Source organism: Lepidothrix coronata, unplaced genomic scaffold (genome assembly GCF_001604755.1).
Source record: "Lepidothrix coronata isolate B3197 unplaced genomic scaffold, Lepidothrix_coronata-1.0 Scaffold279, whole genome shotgun sequence".
Lineage (NCBI taxonomy): Eukaryota > Metazoa > Chordata > Aves > Passeriformes > Pipridae > Lepidothrix > Lepidothrix coronata.
Window position 1 is genome coordinate 395,341 of NW_016690459.1, and position 18,640 is coordinate 413,980.

The 18,640-nt window shown below is 51.7% G+C and overlaps 2 protein-coding genes across 3 annotated transcripts; both read left to right on the plus strand.

Moving 5' to 3' along the window:
• The first annotated feature begins 169 nt into the window (after window positions 1-169).
• Window positions 170-12,057, plus strand: CNR2 (cannabinoid receptor 2). 2 transcript variants are annotated; one of them, XM_017836536.1, is made up of 2 exons: window positions 170-6,735; window positions 10,677-12,057. In XM_017836536.1, the coding sequence occupies exon 2, from the start codon at window positions 10,744-10,746 to the stop codon at window positions 11,791-11,793; it is 1,050 nt and encodes a 349-aa protein (XP_017692025.1). In that variant the 5' UTR covers window positions 170-6,735; window positions 10,677-10,743; the 3' UTR covers window positions 11,794-12,057. The 2 variants fall into 2 exon arrangements, with proteins under 2 accessions (XP_017692025.1, XP_017692026.1); XM_017836537.1 differs by lacking the exon at window positions 170-6,735 and adding an exon at window positions 9,731-10,395.
• A 1,368-nt stretch (window positions 12,058-13,425) lies between these two features.
• Window positions 13,426-18,640, plus strand: FUCA1 (fucosidase, alpha-L- 1, tissue). Its single transcript, XM_017836535.1, has 8 exons — window positions 13,426-13,769; window positions 14,634-14,768; window positions 14,994-15,131; window positions 15,735-15,840; window positions 16,213-16,413; window positions 16,935-17,125; window positions 17,698-17,797; window positions 18,399-18,640. The coding sequence occupies exons 1-8, from the start codon at window positions 13,426-13,428 to the stop codon at window positions 18,540-18,542; spliced, it is 1,359 nt and encodes a 452-aa protein (XP_017692024.1). The 3' UTR covers window positions 18,543-18,640.

The window sequence follows — 18,640 nt, forward strand, 5'->3', positions numbered from 1 at the left end:
CACCTTCACCCTCCTCCCCCCTCGCTGCTCCCCGCGCCTTCAGCCAATAGGAGCGCGCCGCTCTCTCGCTCCGCCAATGGGCGCCAAGCTCCGCCTGTTGCTAGGCGGGGCCGGGGCAGAGCGGCCGCGGCGCGCGGGCGGGCGGGGCCGCCATTTGAATCCCCTCACGAAGGGCAGCGCGGGAGCGGCTGTGGGGCTTTGTCCCGCCCGGCTCAGCCCCTCCGCCGGGTACCGCCCGAGGGTCCCCAGGCTCCCCTCCACAGCCCCCGGGTTTCACTCCACGGCCCCGGGACACGCTGCCCGCAACCCCCTCCGCTCAGCCCCGCTCGGGAATTAGCACAACAAAAGGTTGTGGGACGCCCGCGCCAGCTGCCGCTTGGGGCTTCAATGATGTAAAATAATTCACGCACACAAAAAAAAAAAAAAAAAAAGGAAAAACGCACAAAAACACACAACCCGCGGCTGTGCGAGGGGATTCAGCGAACAAAGAGTAAAATGCGGCCCCTCAGAGATCCCGCAGCGCTCTGGTGTCAGAGGGTTCACTGAGCCAATTCCACACACCTGCGCTTAGTTAAACTATTTAATGTTTAAATTTAAAATATTAAAAATAGCGTAGAGGGATTTTTTATTTCGTGTCAAAATACAGGGAAAAGCTTCTGCGGGTTTAAACTGCTGCTGTGGGAACGCAAAGCCCTGGCAGTGGCTGCAGTTCGTGTTTATATTCACATCCTCTTACTTAACCTCAAAGTATAATTTTACACCAAAACCCACAAGATCTGACCTTTACAATTATAGGGTGAATGAAAATTAAATATATGTTAAAAATTTGCAGGTTTAAGAGTGCTCCCTGCCCGCTGCTGAGGAGCCAGTTGAGCACTGTACACCACATTAAGGGCCAAAAAAAAGGAATTTGCAAAGAAAATGGAAAAGAACTAACTCAGTTCCAACACCACCAGATCAAAGCAGTACTTAAAACCAACACATGAACATTCAGATTTTTTTATTTTGAGGTACAGACAGACCCCTTGGGTTCCTTGAGTTACCCTGCATTTTTAGCTACAGAATGGAAAAAACTACTCTTTCCTCTTTTATCCCTAAAACATCTAAACCAAAAGTGTTTCCTTACTGACCAGCACCTGGTGTTACGGGGCTGTGACCCACCCCAGGGGCTTCAGGCACTACCAGGATAACATAAAGTTGTTTGTATTTGTTACGCAGTTATTAAAAAACCCCATCAGATGTTTAAATACGTGAGATGTGTTGACATACCCAAGCCCTGACCTTTGTTCCTATTCTTTATCGTACATTTGCACAAACCAAGCTGAAATTACTTTGTTTTCCTCCCTTTGCTTTGGATTTTTTGGCATAATGTTATGGCTGAGATCCTTGTAGCAGCTTTCATTTTAGATAGAAGACAACAATATCTGTTGTAACCAAACCCTTAAGCCTTGAAATTCCACTGATTATCTCAAGCAACTCTCCTATAATGCACATCAGCAGATTTTTTGCTTTGGTTCTATCTTTAGTTTATTTCTGCTGAAACAATCTCATCTCAGTTTTCAAGTCAGGACATGTCACTGGGATTAAGAAACAGTATTTTACAGGCTGCAAACGTGCTCCCTTGTCCGGGGAGCAGAACATCCGTGTGCTTTTCAATTCAGATCAAGGATGACACAAGGTCTGGCAGTTTTTCCTCACTATCTTTGAGAATTCAAAAAACATCTTGTCTTTCAGAACTGGTTTCGGGGTCAGGCTGACACATTTAGCCTGACAGGAGCAGGAAATGTCAGGGATAAACCAATGCTGTACTTGTGCAGGGACTGTTCTGCTGAAGCACACTGGGAACCCGGTGACTGCAGTAAATTGTGTTGTTCAGAGTTCAAAAATACACAAAGGGGTATTTTTTAAATCAAAAGGACGGGCAGTCCAGAATACCCCAAACACCACAATGCCCAAATTGCAAAGTTACCCATTTTTTACACTTCAGCTGTTGAAAACTTGGGCTGGTTTTCAATCTTGCAATGGAAGAAAAGGAGATATTCCCAAAGCCATGGTAACCTTGGCAGGGACAGAAACTTTCAAATTCCTGCCGTGTCCTGAAGACACAGCACAGACTGAATCCAGGGTTCAGTCCCCCTTATCATCAAAATCTGAGATTCCTTCAAGAGAAGCTACTTCGCTCCTTCAAACAACTATTTTCAACCCCTCTATTTTTTTCAAAGGCCTCAACATAAGACTTCTTGCTCCAAAGCTTGTGGCACTACATTCCCCTCAGGTACTCACAGGTAGTCTGAGGTATTTTAGCTGCCTCCAGGACCATGTTGTGCCCACCCTTCATACCCACACAGCCCTCCAGCTGCCACAGACCAAGCTCCAGAGCCAGGGCAGTGCTTCCAAACCCGACTGTGCTGTGCCACACACAGTGACCTCACTGCCATGCACTCAGTGACCTCAGCTCCACTACATCCTCTCACAACATGTACATGGTTTTTCTATTGTGCAAGTGTCTGCTCTGTCAGGATTATTCTGCTTCCTCATGTAATCCAAGGCTTGCTGCAACGAATACAGACTTTCTTCATGTTCCCAGGGAGCCAGTTTCTGCATTACCCAAATCCTCCTCATCTCCCCACCGTATTTTTGCTGCTGCAGCGACAACAATTCAGAGTTTTCCCTGGACACTGCTATTTTTCACTCAGCACCTCTGTTCCCTCTCACAGCAAATGTTAATCCAGCCCAGGGAAGCAGCTCCATCTGTGCTGGCACTGCCACAGCCAGTACTTTGAACCGAAGTTCCAGTGAAGACAAAGTCCCTGGAGCTTCATTAGCCCCAAACTGAGCTGCTTCCAGCTGTGGCTGGGATGGGTCTCACCACGCTGGAGTATCTACACGTTCATGTGTTTATGGAATGCCAAAACTCCCGCTGGAGGGTTTCAGTGGAATTACCCGTGGTGGATCCTGCAGGAAGTCAGCAGCAGGGATGAATCATTTGTTAAGTTAACAGTGAACCGTTGCCCCAGTTCTGTTTTACAGTGACAAGTTTCCGGTATTACGTGACTTTTAGTAAGCCCAAGATGTTTACTTTTTACAGCTCTCAGAGCCCCATGACACACTTGAAACTAGACAGACATTTCCATCTGAGTCAAACACTAAACAGAGTATCAATCTATCCAAGTCTCCTCATGTTAGAAATGTGTTGAGTTTGTATTTTCTTAAAAATCTGCACTAGAGTATTGAGTATACAGTCATGTTTAGAATATCCTTTATTCTGTCTGGCAGAGGACTCCTTTTCCTCTGTCAAATAAAGCTCAGGAAATCCACAGCAATGATCTACAGGAACTGGGTGGATATTTGAATCTCTGCAGAGTAAATAGAGAAGAGGAACAAGAACCCCAACAATGCAATAAACATACATACTTTAATTGATTAAAGCTCCTCATAAGAACATTAAATAAAACAAAAGCAGGAGACTTAATGATATTTTCTATGTAAGCTGTAGATATGAATTAAGTCAGTGTCCACCAGTACCTGAGGTACATCAGCTCCAGAACAGGACTTCTGAACTCCATAAATAAAAGCACCTCCAGGCACAACTCCCAAGTCACACCCTGCATGTTTTCTGTCTCAACAGCTCCTCATTCAAACTCCACCAACCCTGAGTCACAGAACCCTGCAGGACCCTTCAGCCCGTTCAAATCAATACGCCTGGTTCACGTCCTATCAGCAGGGAAAACATTGCCACCCTCAACCTCCTCCTACAGGACAGCAGAGGAATTTCTGCAGCAGGAACAGCTCTCCTGGGGCACAGGAAGACCCCTTGGACAGGCCCTGTTTGCTCTCAGGAGCTGTGCTAGACAAGAGAATAAATCTGGGGTTATTTTTTCTGAGTATTTCCTCTAAGAGTGCAATATAAAGTCACTCACCTTATCAAGGTGAGCAGTGCCTCCACTCCCTGCCCTGTCTGGGCCACCCAGTTTTCAAATTCAGCTTCAGCAAACACAACAGTCAGAGAAATACAAGCAAGTCCTCCCACAAGGCACAGACACCCTTCCTGCCAGGGCTGGTGTCTGAGTGTCCCATCACATGAGCTGTGTCCCAACACAGCCCCGGGGTGTTCCCTCTGCTCTGCAGACAGACACACCACTACTGAGCAACACCAAGCTCACAGTCCCTTTTCCCCAGGGCCTGCACAGCATTTCCTTGACCCTTTCCCCCAACACGCTGCAGGACCAGAGCTGGCAGCTCACCAGACACAGCCCCAGCCCCTCCTGCACCCCAGTAAGATGGGCACCCAACAGCCAGACACCTCTGCAGCCAGGGCTACTACTTGTGTGAGGGCCACAAGGAAAGCATCCCTTCCCAGGGCCGTCTGCCCACTTGCCAGTTCTGCTCAGCCTTGGGAGGATCCAGTTCAGCTTCTGGCAGCAAGGCCAGGAGTGCAAAGTGCTGCCAAGGCTGCCCCAAAGAGCTCAGCAAACCCCTGCACCACTGTCTGTGTGACGGCTCAGTCACACCTGAATGTACTTCTGGCTTAAATGCCATAAAATCAGGTACACTGAATTCAGGTAACGTCACCCAGCTGAGCCAGAGGCCACTGAAAGCCACCCCCCACTAAATTCTGGTGTTCCTTCAGTTCCCAGCAGTTATGGTTTGGCTGTGCTTCTGCTTGGGGCCAGCAGACGAAAAAGGCAAAAACAGAATGTGACCTTAATGGGAGGGTAAAGCTGATCCCTGACCCCAGATGTTGACCCTGAGTGTTCCCAAAGCAGGGCTATTCCCAGCTGGATTTAGCTGCAGCCGATGCCAAGGGGAAAAATCCAAGCTAAACAAAAAGCCCTTACATTACAAGTCATCTTTAAGGATTTTCCTTTACCCTGGGAGGACAATTTTTGCCATAAATGAGAGTCAAAATACAAACTTTTAACTATGCTGCCATAATAATGTTTCTTTCCTGTAACGCAGCCTCCTGTGTCACAACAGTTCTGCCTGCAGACAGAGGAAACTTGGGTCCATATTTCACAGAATCCTGCTGGATGTGAAGCTGTGTCAGAGCAGGGAACTGTTTGGGGCTGAGAGCTGCTTTTTGTACTCAGAAACAGTATAAAGCATCTTCCTGTTTCTCACCTATTCTTTACAGTCTCGTAGCTTTTCCTGCAAAGGAAATTTGTCAGTTCGTGGGAACTGAAATGGAAGCCCTTATTTTTTGAGACCGAGCTGATAACCCACCTCTTCTGCTCCGCTTACACAACAGCACGAGAGGCCTTTCACTGTTATTGTGGTTTCCACACACGAGATCCAGAGAGGGGCTTCCAAACCCGCCCAGCTCTGAGCAGCATCTAAAGGGTCAGGCAGGTCCCTGCAGTGTCCAAGCGCCCTGGTGAGCTGGGAATCCCCTTTTCCCGGCCAGGGGCCGAGGGGAAGCGCTGGGTTCCCAATTCTGCCTCTTCTCAAGCCTTCACAAGCCGATGCCCCGCGAGTGCTGCAGGTTTCCCTGGAGAGGGCAGCCGAGCATCGCTGATCGCCCGAGCTCCGGCTGCCGGGAACCCCCCTGGGCCACAAATAACGGCAGAGGGGAAAGAGGCAAAGCAGGATTCGGAGAGCACGAGATGTAACTGCTGTTCAAAACCATCCCAGAATGGGGGAACTGGGATCCAAGCAGGAGGGAAGGTTGAGCTCCCGCCTGGAGAAGGCAGGTTGCTGGTGCTGGGATGGGGCTGTGGGATGGCTCTGTGGGGTGGCAGAGCAGGGTAAGGTGCATCCAGGGGCCAAGGATCACGTCTTTGCTTCACATCCAGCACTGTGTGTGCTCCCCACTGCAGCTTGGATGGTCTGTACACAACCATATGTGGCCAGTTCCTCTGGGATTTGGGGCAAACTTGCCTTTACCCACCAACACAGCGACACTGTCCCTGCTGTCACCCAGCAGCTGTCCCTGCTTTCCAGCAGCACCAGCACAACCTGCCCACACCCAGCTCCAGGCAGCTGCTGCCCAGCCAAGGGGGGGAAGTGGTTATGGGAGGAAGGATGGCTGAGAGCAGGTAGAGCAGTGACTGCAGGCTCTGCAGCCCTGGGTCCGTCCTCACCACAGGATTGTGTCACTGAAGACCTTCCCTTCCTCTTGCAAGAGAGAAAATCACCTCATTCCTCTGGCATTAGCTGAGCGTGTGCACAAAGCAGGGCCTTCCCCACCTTGGGGGGCACAGAGGGGTGAGGTTTGTGCTGTTAATTCTGCTGAAAGACACTACATTTCTGAGCTTGCCCTTAAACCTGCCCTGAAACAGCCGGGTATATGCAGACTTTTCCGTGTCTGCCTCCTAGGCCTTTTCCTCTCCCTCCTCTTCCACTTCCCCAGAGAAATCAGAAGAGCCCCTTGACTGTCCCTTGCCTCAAACGCTGCAGGTACATGGAAGAATCAGATGGAGTGAGAGAATTATTTCAGCAAGCCAGGAGCGCTCGAGCGGTTGTGAGATGTGGCTGTAGCAGGCAGAAGAACACAACACCCGAGAGGGGAAGTGGGGAAGGAAAGAAAACCCAACACACATTCACAGAAAGAGCAAGAAAGCGGAGGGAGGACTCGCACTGATGGTTTTCCAGCCCAGGGGAATAAACCAGAGTGGTACAAGAAAGCCAGATGAAAGCAGAAGTGCGTGAGAGGAGAGGGAAGCAGCCGCCGCTCGCAGCTGCACGGGCTGCCCTGGGAGCCGGAGGGATGGGAAGCCCCCGAGCAGCCGCAGGGAGGTGAGTGGTTTGCCTTTGCTGCCCCACAGCATCCGGCAGGGTCCTTTTTCTCACATCATCCCCCAGAGCCCACGCACGGGGCGGGCTGGGGAGGCTCCGCTGCACAGAGAGATTCCTGGTGCTGCTCGGGATGAGCTGCGGCGTGTGGCGAAGGGGGGGAAATTGGGTTTTAGGACGAATTCTTTCTTAAGGAGAGGATGAAAGGTAAGTGCTTAATAGCAGGCTGTGGGGTAAGTCTTTACAGCTGATTTTTGGAAATATTAACACTGGATCAGTTCATCAGGAACTATGGGGACGGGACAATGGGGAATGGCTTCACGCTGACAGGATTAGACAGGATATTGGGAAGAAATCCTTCCCTGGGAGGATGGGGAGGCCCTGGCACAGGTTACCCAGAGAAGCTGTGGCTGCCCCATCCCTGGAAGTGTCCAAGGCCAGGTTGGATGAGGCTTGGAGCAACCTGGGCTAGTGGAAGGTGTCCCTGCCCATGGCAGGGGGTGGGACTGGATGAGCTTCAAGGTCCCTTCCAACCCAGCCATTCCATGATTCTGTGTGTCACAGATATTTCCAAAAGCCTCACAGGGAGGAGTGTGATGCTGAGCTCAGTGTTTACTCTGACTCTGTGGGTGGTGGTTTTGGTGGAGTGAGGGCAGCTCTGTTTTGCCCTGTTTTGTACCCAAACTGGCCCTCACAGCTGCTCTGCACCCACTCCTGGGCTTCAAACACTGTCCCCCCCAGGCAGTCACACGTGGGCAGAGCTGGACTCTGGAAAGAAATAAGCAAATAATCTTCAGTGTGACATTTGTGCCAGACAGGTCCTACAGCAGGGAGGGAATTCCACTCCCCAGTATTTGATGTGGTCAGAGGGACAGGCTGGGATGAATTTCCAAAATAATGGAAAAACTTCTGCGACTAGAACAAGAACTCACAGATAAACCAAGATATTTGTAAAGCAGAAGGTATTTTGCTTTTTCAGCAAGTGAAATATCCAAGCATTAATGACAATTTTTGCATAGATCATATCAGGTGATCATTTAAGACATTTTATTTTATCATAACGATACATCTCTCAGAAATTCTGAACATGAAATATTCAAGACTTTCAGAGTGCTGCAGGCACAATGCACTGGCTGATTGCAGCAGGAAAACTTCATTTTACATTATCTAAGCAACTGGTATGTAACTTATTAATCACCAGGATGCTGTGATGGCTCTGTAAATGCAGGAGTGGAAGCAGGAATCGTGCTGCTGCATGAGAAGTGTTGCAGGTCTGACAGCTGGAATCAATCCCAGCAATGCACTTAGAAGGAAAAGGACTTTTTCATTTGTAAATTTAATTTCCCCCAAAGCCAGTGGAGTTATTAGGCTGGAGTGAGTGGGCTCACAGCAGATCTAATGGATGGGGAGGTTCCTTTGCTGCTCTGGGCAGAGTTTGCAGTCACTGGGGCTGTATCAGGAATATGTTGCATTCCCAAATGTCATTCCTGGATTCTGTTTCTAATAACTGGGCTCCTCATTTATTCGGGCTGTTTATTCTGGGGCTCTGCTGTTGGTGCTGGCACTGTCTGGGGGGGTTCTCCGTTGCAAGGGTGCTTTGTTTTGGCAAAATATTCCCCCCCGGGAGATCCTGCTGGCAGGAGACACTGTGCCAGACAGAGTTATTCCTGTGCAGAAGCCCAGGGAATCCACGCTTGGCTCCTTCCAGGGCACCAGTCCCTCTGTGCCACAGCTCCTGGAGCGAAAGGAGGGCGAGAAGCCACTTTGCTCTTTATTGCTGAGCTGAGCTGTCAGCTGGGACTCCCTGGGCTCCTTGGGCTGGTTGCAGGGCTAGAGTTCCCAGGGAGGTGGAGATGCTGCTCCTGGAAAGGGGTTTTCCACCCTGGATGTGGGATTTTCCCTGTGGAGGATGCTGCAGATCAGCTCTCCCCCAGAGAGGGGCTGGCGTGTTTCCCAGGAGCTGAGCTGTGCAGGGGGCAGGGGGCACGAACAAACCAATCCAGGAGCTCATCTGGTGAGAGGGAAATGTCCCCTGGGCATGAAAAAGCAGCTTTATGTCCAAAAAAAAAAACAAACAAACAAAAAAGGGGGACAGGCAGTGCAGGAGTTATTTACCATTACAACCAAATTCTCTCCCCAAGCAATGTAATGTCAGGGATGGCATTTTGCTGCCTTCAGTCTCTTGCCCAGCGTTCAGCAGTTTCCAAACTCCTAAGAAAGTTAGCTGGATATTGCACAACTCAGATTAGAGGATTTATGATGGCTCTGGGAATGCTGGCTGCAGGTAAGGGATGCCAAGGTGATGCTGGAGTCTGCTCAATTAAGGGATGTCTTGGTCTGGAAGCTGGAGTTTGGCTGGGGAGGTTTGGATACTCGAGGCAGTTGTTACCCTGGTGGTCCCTGGTGAGCCCTGTGATATGAAAAGTCCATCTGTCTGCTAAAATCCACCTCTCTCTGGAGGGAGGGATGTTGTCAGGTTTAATAACAGCAGTTGGTAATTCCCTCTGCCCGTGTCGTGTTCCTGTGAAGAGCTGCAGGAAACGAGAGCTCTGAGATGTGAGTGCAACATCCCCAGTCCTGTTACCCCAAGCCAGGGCCTGATGTAAGAGGAGAGAGACTTGCTGCAACGCTGAGCCCACATGTCAGCCGAAGTCCAGGACTCCTCCAGCCTGACATGCCAAGAAATCCAGTTCAGGATAGACCTGCTCTGCCTGTAACACGCACCAAACGTCCTGGAGCCGCCAATATTCCAGCCCCACAGGCAGCAGGAGTGAAGTGTGGGGCTCAGGCTCTTCTCCAAGACCTCCTGGGCAGCATGTCAAGTACTGAGAAGCTCGAGGGTATTTTGCAACTGCTGCAAACAACAGAACCGGGGATGAGTGTCAGGGAAATCAGTGGGGAAGGAAGTCACGGGGTCAGGTATAAAACACGTGTCAGATGTTGTAGATGGAGGTTTGTTGGTCAGTGCTGGCTGTTCCCACCTCTACAAACAGCTGCTGCCTTTGCTGGATTTCCCAAAACAGGCAGAGAAACCACAGGTGGTGGATTATAGGTGGCTGGAGCCCCCAGCCCAGCAGCCCAGCCCCTGCCCTGCTCCCCAGGGAGCTGTGGCTGTCACAGTCCTGGCTGTGCCTCACGTGTTTGGCACATTTCCCCTTTCAAAAAAGAGCTGAGGGGAAGGAGAGATAGTGATTTGTTTGTTCTGGGGAAAAGGTAATGCTGTCAGGTCAGTGCTCTCCTCCAGCAGTGGGAACTCATGGTCCCGTTGCCTGGATAAAGGATCCTGGACACTCAAAGCCAGGCAGATGCTTTCTAGAATGGGGTCCTGTTCTGTGGGATTTTCCAGCAGATGCTTGGCACTTGGAACATAGTATCTTGCTGTAAATCAGGCAGGTTTAGTGTATCCCAGAGCTGCCTCTTCACCTGCTCTCTGTAGCCTTTGTTCCCTGTAACCTGGGGCAGCACAACTGAGCCCTCAGTGGAAGTGCACTTGGTTTAAACACCAGTGTAATGCACAGCAAGGATGGGAGAAAACAACCTGAAGGACAAGCCCCTCAGTGTGACAAAGATGAAAGGGGTTAAATGCATTGAGCTGCAGAAGTGGAGAGAAAAACCCAACTCTGCTGCCACAGGGTGCCCTGAGCAGTGAATCCTGGAGGACTGGTGAGAACTGGCCCAGGATCTGTGCAATTCCCAGTGTTGCTGCTTCCCTCTTGTGGTGAGGAACCGGCCCGGGAATGGACGTGGTGCAGACGTGGTACCCGTGGGCTGTGACAGATGGGGCTCAGCTACATCACCAGACAAAGCCTGGATCTCTGCTGGGACCTGAAAATAGGTCCCCATGGGCTATTTTCCTTTTGCTTGCTTCCCTCTAAAGGGGGGAATGTGTCTGGGTTGAATTTACTGCCTGTTGTGTAAGTCCTCTTCCCCTCTATCTTTTTCAGAGCATCTGAGGAAGAGCAGGAGGAAGCAGGAAGGCTGTCTGTGAGCTCCTAGCTCCAGTTAACAACCATGGATATTTGTAAGATACCTGAAAACGCCTCCAAGTGCAGTGGGAGCACCATGGAGTGCTTCATGGTGCTCAGCACACAGGCACAGAAGATAAGCATTGCCACCCTGTGCTGCCTCTTTGGGACACTGTGTGTTTTCGAGAACTCCTTGGTGCTCTACTTGATCTTCTCTTCCCCCAGGACCAGAAAAAAGCCTTCCTACATCTTCATCAGCAGCCTGGCCCTCGCTGACATCCTGGCCAGCATCATCTTTGTCTGCAGCTTTGTGAACTTCCACGTGTTCAACGGAACTGGTTTCTCCAAGGAGGCGTTCCTGCTGCAGCTGGGAGGGGTGAACACCTCCTTCTCCGCCTCCCTCAGCAGCCTGCTGCTCACAGCCCTGGACCGCTACGTCTCCATCAGCCGGCCCTCCGAGTACAAGCTCCTGATGACGAGGAGAAGAGCCTGGATAGCCCTGGGAGTGCTCTGGGCCACCTGCGCCGCCGAGGCTTCCCTGCCCCTCCTGGGCTGGAACTGCTGCACGCTGGACTCCTCCTGCTCCGAGCTGTTCCCCTTCGTGGACGACAACTACCTGTCGGGCTGGGTGTGCCTCACCCTGCTCCTGCTGGGCTGCATCGTCTACGCCTACGCCCACGTGCTGTGGAGGGCCCGCCAGCACGTGGCCTACATGGAGCAGCACCAGGCACAGGCCGGGAAGCAGAACACCCGCATGAGGATGGACGTGAGGCTGGCCAAGACCCTGGTCATGGTGCTGGCTGTCCTCGTGCTCTGCTGGTCCCCCGTCCTCGTGCTCATGATCTACAGCGTCTTCTCCAGGCTGAGCGACCGCCTGCGCAAGGTGTTCGCCTTCTGCAGCACCCTCTGCCTGCTCAACTCCATGGTGAACCCCATCATTTACGCCCTGCGGAGCAAGGAGCTGAATTCCTCCCTGAGGAGGGTGTTTTCTCACTTCAGGAGGCAGCTGAAGGGCCCTGAGGAGAGCCCGGAGGCCGAGAGCACCCACAGGTCCTCCGTGGTAGAGACCGTCTGCGAGGACGCGCACGTGACGTAAGGAGGCATCCATGGGAGACCCGTGAACTCAGGCTGGCAGAAACAGTCTGGATCACTTTCCTGTTTCTTCTCTCTTCTGATGGAGGACCTGGGAGATGAGGATCAGCTGCCTGCCATGGAGACAGCTCCTGCTGATATTGTCCTTCAGTGCTGGGACATGAAGTGCACGGACTTTGCCCTCAGGCACATGGTGGGATTGTTGGGGTGTCCTGTGCAGGAGCTGGACTTGATGATCCTTGTTGGTCCCTTCCAACCCAGAATATTCTATGATTCTGTGATTCTACCACCTCCTGCCAGGGGAGATTCAGGTTGGACATCAGGAGGAATTTCTTCACTGGAAGGGTTAAACAATGGAAGGGGCTGCCCATCCCTGGACGTGGCACTCAGTGCTCTGGGCTGGATGACAAGGTGGGGATTGGTCAAAGATTGGACTCAGTGATCTTGGAAGTCTTTTCCCATCTAAATGATTCTGTGATTCTATAGCTTACACAGGCAGCCAGTCCCCAGGCTGCAGAGTTACCAGTGCCAGCCACGGGACAGTGGATAAAACCATATCCCAGAACAGCAGATCCTAATATTTTATGACAATTCCCCCTGCCTGTCCACCAATAACCCCCAATGTGTTTTTATCACATTCAGTGGTGTCTTCCTTACACTCCTTAACACAGAGGTAACATCAAGTAAAACCCTCCACAGACCTTCAAGTTCTCCAGAAATCTCCAGGGATCACATAATCTCTCTAAACCCCTTCACTGGGTACAGGCAGAGCTGTGCCAGCACCATCAGCAGAGTGCTGAGAGCACATGAGGCAGAGGTGCATCTATTTATACCAGACTCTGGGGGTTGTGTATGTGCAGCACAGTGACAAAAAAAGTCCTCATGTCCTGGCAAAGGTGACAGAGAACAACACAAAGTCATGATGAGCTCCCACTGGCAGGGAATGCCTGGCTGGATCCCACAGGAGCAGGATGGCAGCAGCAGGAGGTACCTTGGCTCTTCCTAGGAAAGGTGCAGATGGTTCCTCTGGACTCGCAGACAGTCTTGGCCAATTGTGTCTCACAGCATTTGGGACCATGTTGATTTTAGCATCCAGTCATGAAAAACTAGAATGTTCTCCCTGTGGTTTATGGACTCAGCCATAGCTGGGGCAGACAGGACCCTGCAGGTACCACGTTTCTTCCAGCAAATTCCAGGAGAGCTGACCTAACCACGCAGTGTTTGGTGGATGTTACGTGATTAAACATTACAGCCACTTCTCATGTTTTATTTCTGTTTCTTCCCTGGTGCATAAACACCTCCAGTTGACTCAGATTTAACACAGGCAGGTTTAGCTAGTTAGAATAAACCAGAGAAGTGCTCCGTGACAAAACTGGGGAAACGTGGGAACTCAGAGGCGGCCTGGCAAGACAGGAGCAGGGGGCACGGAGCTAACCAAGGGGGACGCGGTTGCAGCACCAAGGCTGCCAGAGCTCAAGGAGCACTTGGCGTGACCCTCGGGGATGTTCCTGCGCGGGGCTAAGGGTTGGATCGGCGATCCCCGCGGGAATGTCGCGGACCGCAGCCTCGAACCCGCGGCCCCGCGGTCCCGCCGTTGCCCCGGTCCCCACGGCGTCGGCCGTGACGTCACGGGGCCATGGCGGCGGGCGCGGTGCTGTGCGTGGCGGCCGCGCTCGGGCCGTGCCTGGCGGCCCCGCCGTACCGCCCGGACTGGGGCAGCCTGGACGCGCGCCCGCTGCCGGCCTGGTTCGACCGCGCCAAGGTCGGCGTGTTCGTGCACTGGGGGGTGTTCTCGGTGCCCGCCTGGGGCTCCGAGTGGTTCTGGTGGCACTGGCAGGGCCAGCGCAATGCCGCCTACGAGCGCTTCGTGCGGACCCGGTTCCCGCCCGGCACCTCTTACGCCGAGTTCGCCCCCCATTTCACTGCCTACGACTTCCAGCCCCGGCAGTGGGCAGAGCTCTTCTGGAGGGCAGGGGCCAGGTCGGCACCTGGGGCTGGCTGTGGTGGGGTCCCTGAGGGGCTGGGGAGGGTCTGAGGGTCCATGAGGGGACAGGGGGTCCCTGAGGGAATGGGTGCCGTGGCCAGGGGTTCCTGAGGGGATAGGGGCTGGATCTGGGGGTCCCTGAGGGGATGGAGGAGTTCCTGAGGGGATGGAGGAGTCCCTGAGGGAATGGGTGCCTGGCCATGGGTTCCTGAGGGGCTGGGGAGGGTCTGAGGGTCCCTGAGGGGAAAGGGGGTCCCTGAGGGGATGGGTGGTGGATCTGGAGGTCCCTGAGAGAACAGGGGGTCCCTGAGGGAACAAGGATGGGGTCTGAGGGTCCCTGAGGGGACGGGGAGGGTCTGGGGGTCTCTGAGGTGATGAGGGGGTCCCTGAGGGAATAAGTACCATGGCCATGAGTCCCTGAGGGGATGGGAGGGTCTGGGCATCCCTAGGGGTATAGAGGAACCATTTCTGGGAATGTCTGAGGGTTGGAGGTCCGTGGTGATGGAGCAGAGAGGGGACCCATGGCTAGGGGTCCCTGAGTCCCTGGAGAGGCCCAGAGAGGATGGGGGCACTGTGCCTGGGGTCCCCAAGAGGCTGCAGGGGTCCCTGAGGGGATGGGTCAATGCCCAGAGTGCTGAGGAGATGACTGGTCTTGCTGCTTCCCAAGTCTCGATTGTTCATTCTTCTCCGGCATGAAAATCCACTTAAAACCTCTGTTATTCTTGTAGTTGCTTCTAAATTTGAAGGGTAGTGGCAGAGGGCTCCTCGCAGTGTGGTTATCCAGTCCCTGGCTGTTTTAGTGACTGTGGAATATCTCAGCTGTCCCCTTGCCATCCCGATCAAAACCTTTTTCCCCTCAGGTACGTGGTCCTGACCACAAAGCACCATGAAGGCTTCACCAACTGGGGGTCGCCCAGGTCCTGGAACTGGAATTCTGTGGATGTAGGGCCCCACCGAGACCTCGTAGGAGAGCTGGGAGAAGCCCTCAGGGAGAGGTATGGCACTGCCAAACTGCTGCTCTGTCAGCTGAATCAGTTGTTTGGGGTTGTTTTTTTTTTTTTGCATAATATTGCAGTGAATCCTCCTGGCTGTGCTGACAAACAGCAGAAAATGATGAGTTTAGTGTGAAAAACCTAGTGCTTGCAAATAATGAAATAATAATGCCAGCAGTTCTTAATCCCCACTGGAGCCTAACTCTTCCCTCCCTTTCTGTCCTTCAGGAACCTACGCTATGGGCTCTATCACTCCCTCATGGAGTGGTTTAACCCACTCTATCTTGCTGACAAAAAAAATGGCTTCAAGACCCAGAACTTTGTCGCAAAGAAGATGATGCCAGAACTTTATGATCTCGTGTTAAAGTAAGAGCTACAGCCAGTTCAGAACCGTGAGCACTTCCCGGTTCCAGAGAAGAGAGTGTTAATTTTTGCCAAGGCAAATCCCATTACTAACCATTAGAAAACAGGTTCACATTTGTCCTGTGAACAGTCTAATCTGTAGAATAAGGTAGGGACAAATTTTTCGTGGAAAAACAGTTCCCTTTAATCCTGCCTTTGTGCAGGGTGGCTGGAAGTGGGGCAACCTGCCTGGTATTTGTAGAGTAGAAGAGTGATTTCACTGTGGATTTACATCCTTGCCTTGCTTCCCCTTTCTGACAAAAATACCAGGCTTGGGCACATGGACAGAAAGGCTGTTGTCCCAGCTCAAGAATGTGCCTCAGAATTGCCTTTGAGATGCCAAATTCTGTTTTTTTGGAAGAACTGCATCCTCTCTTGAGCTGTGGATCAACACATCGTTCTTTCCTGCTGCAACAACCTCACTTAGAGCTTTGTGTGAAGCAGAAAGTGAAGCAAAACCTCCTGGTGACACAGGCAGTGGGAAGGGGAAGTAAAATTATGTCAGATACAGGAAACACTGTGGCAGGAGAAAATGATCCATTTTGAGATAACATTTATCTCTCTTAGATACAAACCAGACTTGATTTGGTCGGATGGAGACTGGGAAGCTCCAGATTCGTACTGGAATTCCACCTCTTTCCTTGCCTGGCTCTATAACGACAGTCCCGTCAAGGTACCAGTGTCTGCTGTCCCTCCTCGTGTGGGTGTGGGAGGTCTGGCAGCAGAGAAATGTGTGATAACACCAAAAACCTGCCTGGCAGATGCCAAATGTGTTTTATTCTTCCACAAAAACCAAGAAGGCCCCACAGTGCTCCTGTGAGAAGCTCCACTGTCCTTTGCAGCACTGCCTGAGAGAACAGGGAGGGGCTCTCTCAGAGACCGACTCAGCCTTCTCAGGAGGATTCTCTCTTTCAACACACAGGGAATTTTAATTTTAGGTGTTTACCTCCTCACTTGGACGCCTTTGCTGGCTTCGGGGGGTGATTGCAGGTGGAACAATCCAAGACAAAACGTTCTCTGCCCTGAGCTGAGTGTGTCCCCTCAGGACGCCGTCGTCGTTAACGACCGCTGGTGTAACCGCTGCTCCTGCCGGCACGGAGGGTTCTACAACTGTGCTGACAAATACAAGCCAGGCACTCTGCCAGATCACAAGTGGGAGATGTGCTCCTCCATTGACAGGCTGTCCTGGGGCTACCGGAGCAACATGAGCATCGCTGAGGTCATGGATGAAGCAAGTATCATTGAGGTGAGGGAGCTGAAAGCATAACAGCTATGGGGGAAAAACTGAGAACTAGAGGTTTCCTTCATCCCCCTACTTGCCAAAGGAGTTGTCGTGTGTTCCATACACTCAGGCTGGAGTTAAGGAGCAGTTGATGAGTGCCATCATTCATATTTAGATACAGTGATGTTCTAAATAAGACCTGGTCTATAGTGGGAAAATAATATATTTCATGGGAAATATTGACACATTTTCAGATATGCTAGATGTTTTTATTCCAACTTGTAACATTATTTCATGATCTGAAGGCAATCATACTTTATTCAAACCAATTTCCAGAGCTGATTATGCCTTGAACAGACTGGGCTGTGTAAATACTGCCCTTCATTTAATCTAGTGAGCCATTAGCTCAAGTGTCATAGATGATTTAATTGCTGTGAGAAAGAAGCAGCATGGGGCAGGAGAAAAGAAACACCAAAACAAAAGGTGTTTCTGTGTCCTCAGACGTGAAGATGATGCAGCTTGTTACCTTGGTTTATCTGCCACAGGAGCTGGTGCAGACTGTGAGCTTGGGAGGCAACTACCTTCTCAACGTGGGACCTACCAAAGAAGGGGTGATTGTCCCCATCTTCCAAGAAAGACTCCTGGCCCTTGGGAGGTGGCTGGACATCAATGGGGAGGCAATTTATGAATCCCGGCCTTGGAGGGTGCAGATGGAGAACAGCACAGACACAGTCTGGTAAGGATTCTGCTGCTCAGCACCATCTGGGCTGGGACTTCCACAGCTGACATTTATTTCTTATTTGTTCTTAAATTTGGCACACTGAACCGTTGCCATCAGGTGCAGATGGTGTTTAGGTAATATCCTACAGTTGGAACATTCAGTTATTGCCCCAGGCTGTTACCTAAGGAATATCTTGCTTGAAAGAAGAGAATACAAATTAGGACGTCACCCATCTTGCTTGAATTGTTAAAAAACAACCCTTCCTTTAAAAAAAATGTCAGGACTGCTTTAGGTAGTGGTTCTGGCCAGAAATCTCCACAAACTGGAGTTGTTTTTGTTTCCTCAAGTGTGTTCAGTGTGGAAATGCAGAGCAGTGGTGGGGATGACGCTGAGCCCAGGACACAGATGACATTTGCACACATGGACTTTGTTTGGGTTTCATCAGCCAGCGCTGATGGTGGGTCCAAAGTGACAGGGTTTGGAAGAGGGGAAAGTAGGTGACCCCTGTGTGGTGACAGGTGAGCTGGTGTTCTCGTGCCTGGTGCTGCCATGGGGCTCCTGACCCTGCTGGACTCACTGTCCCACAGGTACACCTCCAAGGGACAGGTCGTCTATGCCATCTTCCTGCTCTGGCCTCGGGACAGCGTTTTGAAGCTCTGCTCGCCCATTCCATGCCCAGCCACACAAGTAAGGAACCTGAAAAACAGATAACACACACTGAGAGCATATTTTGGGTGTTTATAGGCTGGGAAGGGCCAATCTGGCTTCATCTGGGAACTGGGGAGAGCAGGGGAGTTGTGTGCTCTGGCCTCCCTCCAGATCCTTGCAGCATCCCGGGCTATTCCTTGGTTCACTGAACATGGAACATTGGACAGGAGTTGCCAGGACAGGCTCATAGCTGCCATGGAATAGGCAGATTCTTCTCCCCTGGAATCTTCCGGTCCTGCTGATGCAGGGAGGGGAAGTAAATACATATCCAGCCTCACCAGGGCAGGGATGGCTGTTCCTGCACCTCAGCCCGTGCTCAGGGGCACTGACCTGCTCATGGCAAGTGTCACCCTGACGCAAATGCTCCAGTGCCCTTTGCTCTAAACAAACAGAGGCGAAGCCTCAGTAACAAACAAACCCACAAACAACCAACAAACATCAAATGTTTGGCCTCAGAACATCCCGAGTGTCACCTCCTGTGCCCTGTGAATGGCGGGTGGGGATGAATGGGAGATGCTCTGGGGTGTGCAAAGGGGGCCTGTGTGAGCTCCAGCTGATTGTCCCCTGCCCTCCTCTGCAGGTGACCATGCTGGGATATGCAGGGACTCTGAAGTGGCAGGAAAAAACCCCAGGGAAAGGGCTGCTCATCACCCTGCCCTACATGCTCCCATCTCCTCTCCCCCCTCAGTCTGGCTGGGCCGTGAAGCTCGAGGGTGTGTTGTGACAGCTGTGGGATGGGCACAGCATCTCCCAGTGCCTTTCTTTTTGACTGAATCCAGGAGGATTTTTCATTTATTGTTGAATAAATAATGTTTCACTTAA

What these genes read in the sequence shown, in the direction of transcription:
- FUCA1 (XM_017836535.1), top strand. Translation starts at nt 13,426, where the DNA reads ATGGCGGCGGGCGCGGTGCTGTGCGTGGCGGCCGCGCTCGGGCCGTGC. An exon ending in ATAACGACAGTCCCGTCAAG is followed by an intron (nt 15,841 to 16,212) that starts GTACCAGTGTCT and finishes GTGTCCCCTCAG; the next exon opens with GACGCCGTCGTCGTTAACGA. An exon ending in ATGAAGCAAGTATCATTGAG is followed by an intron (nt 16,414 to 16,934) that starts GTGAGGGAGCTG and finishes TATCTGCCACAG; the next exon opens with GAGCTGGTGCAGACTGTGAG.
- CNR2 (XM_017836536.1), top strand. Translation starts at nt 10,744, where the DNA reads ATGGATATTTGTAAGATACCTGAAAACGCCTCCAAGTGCAGTGGGAGC.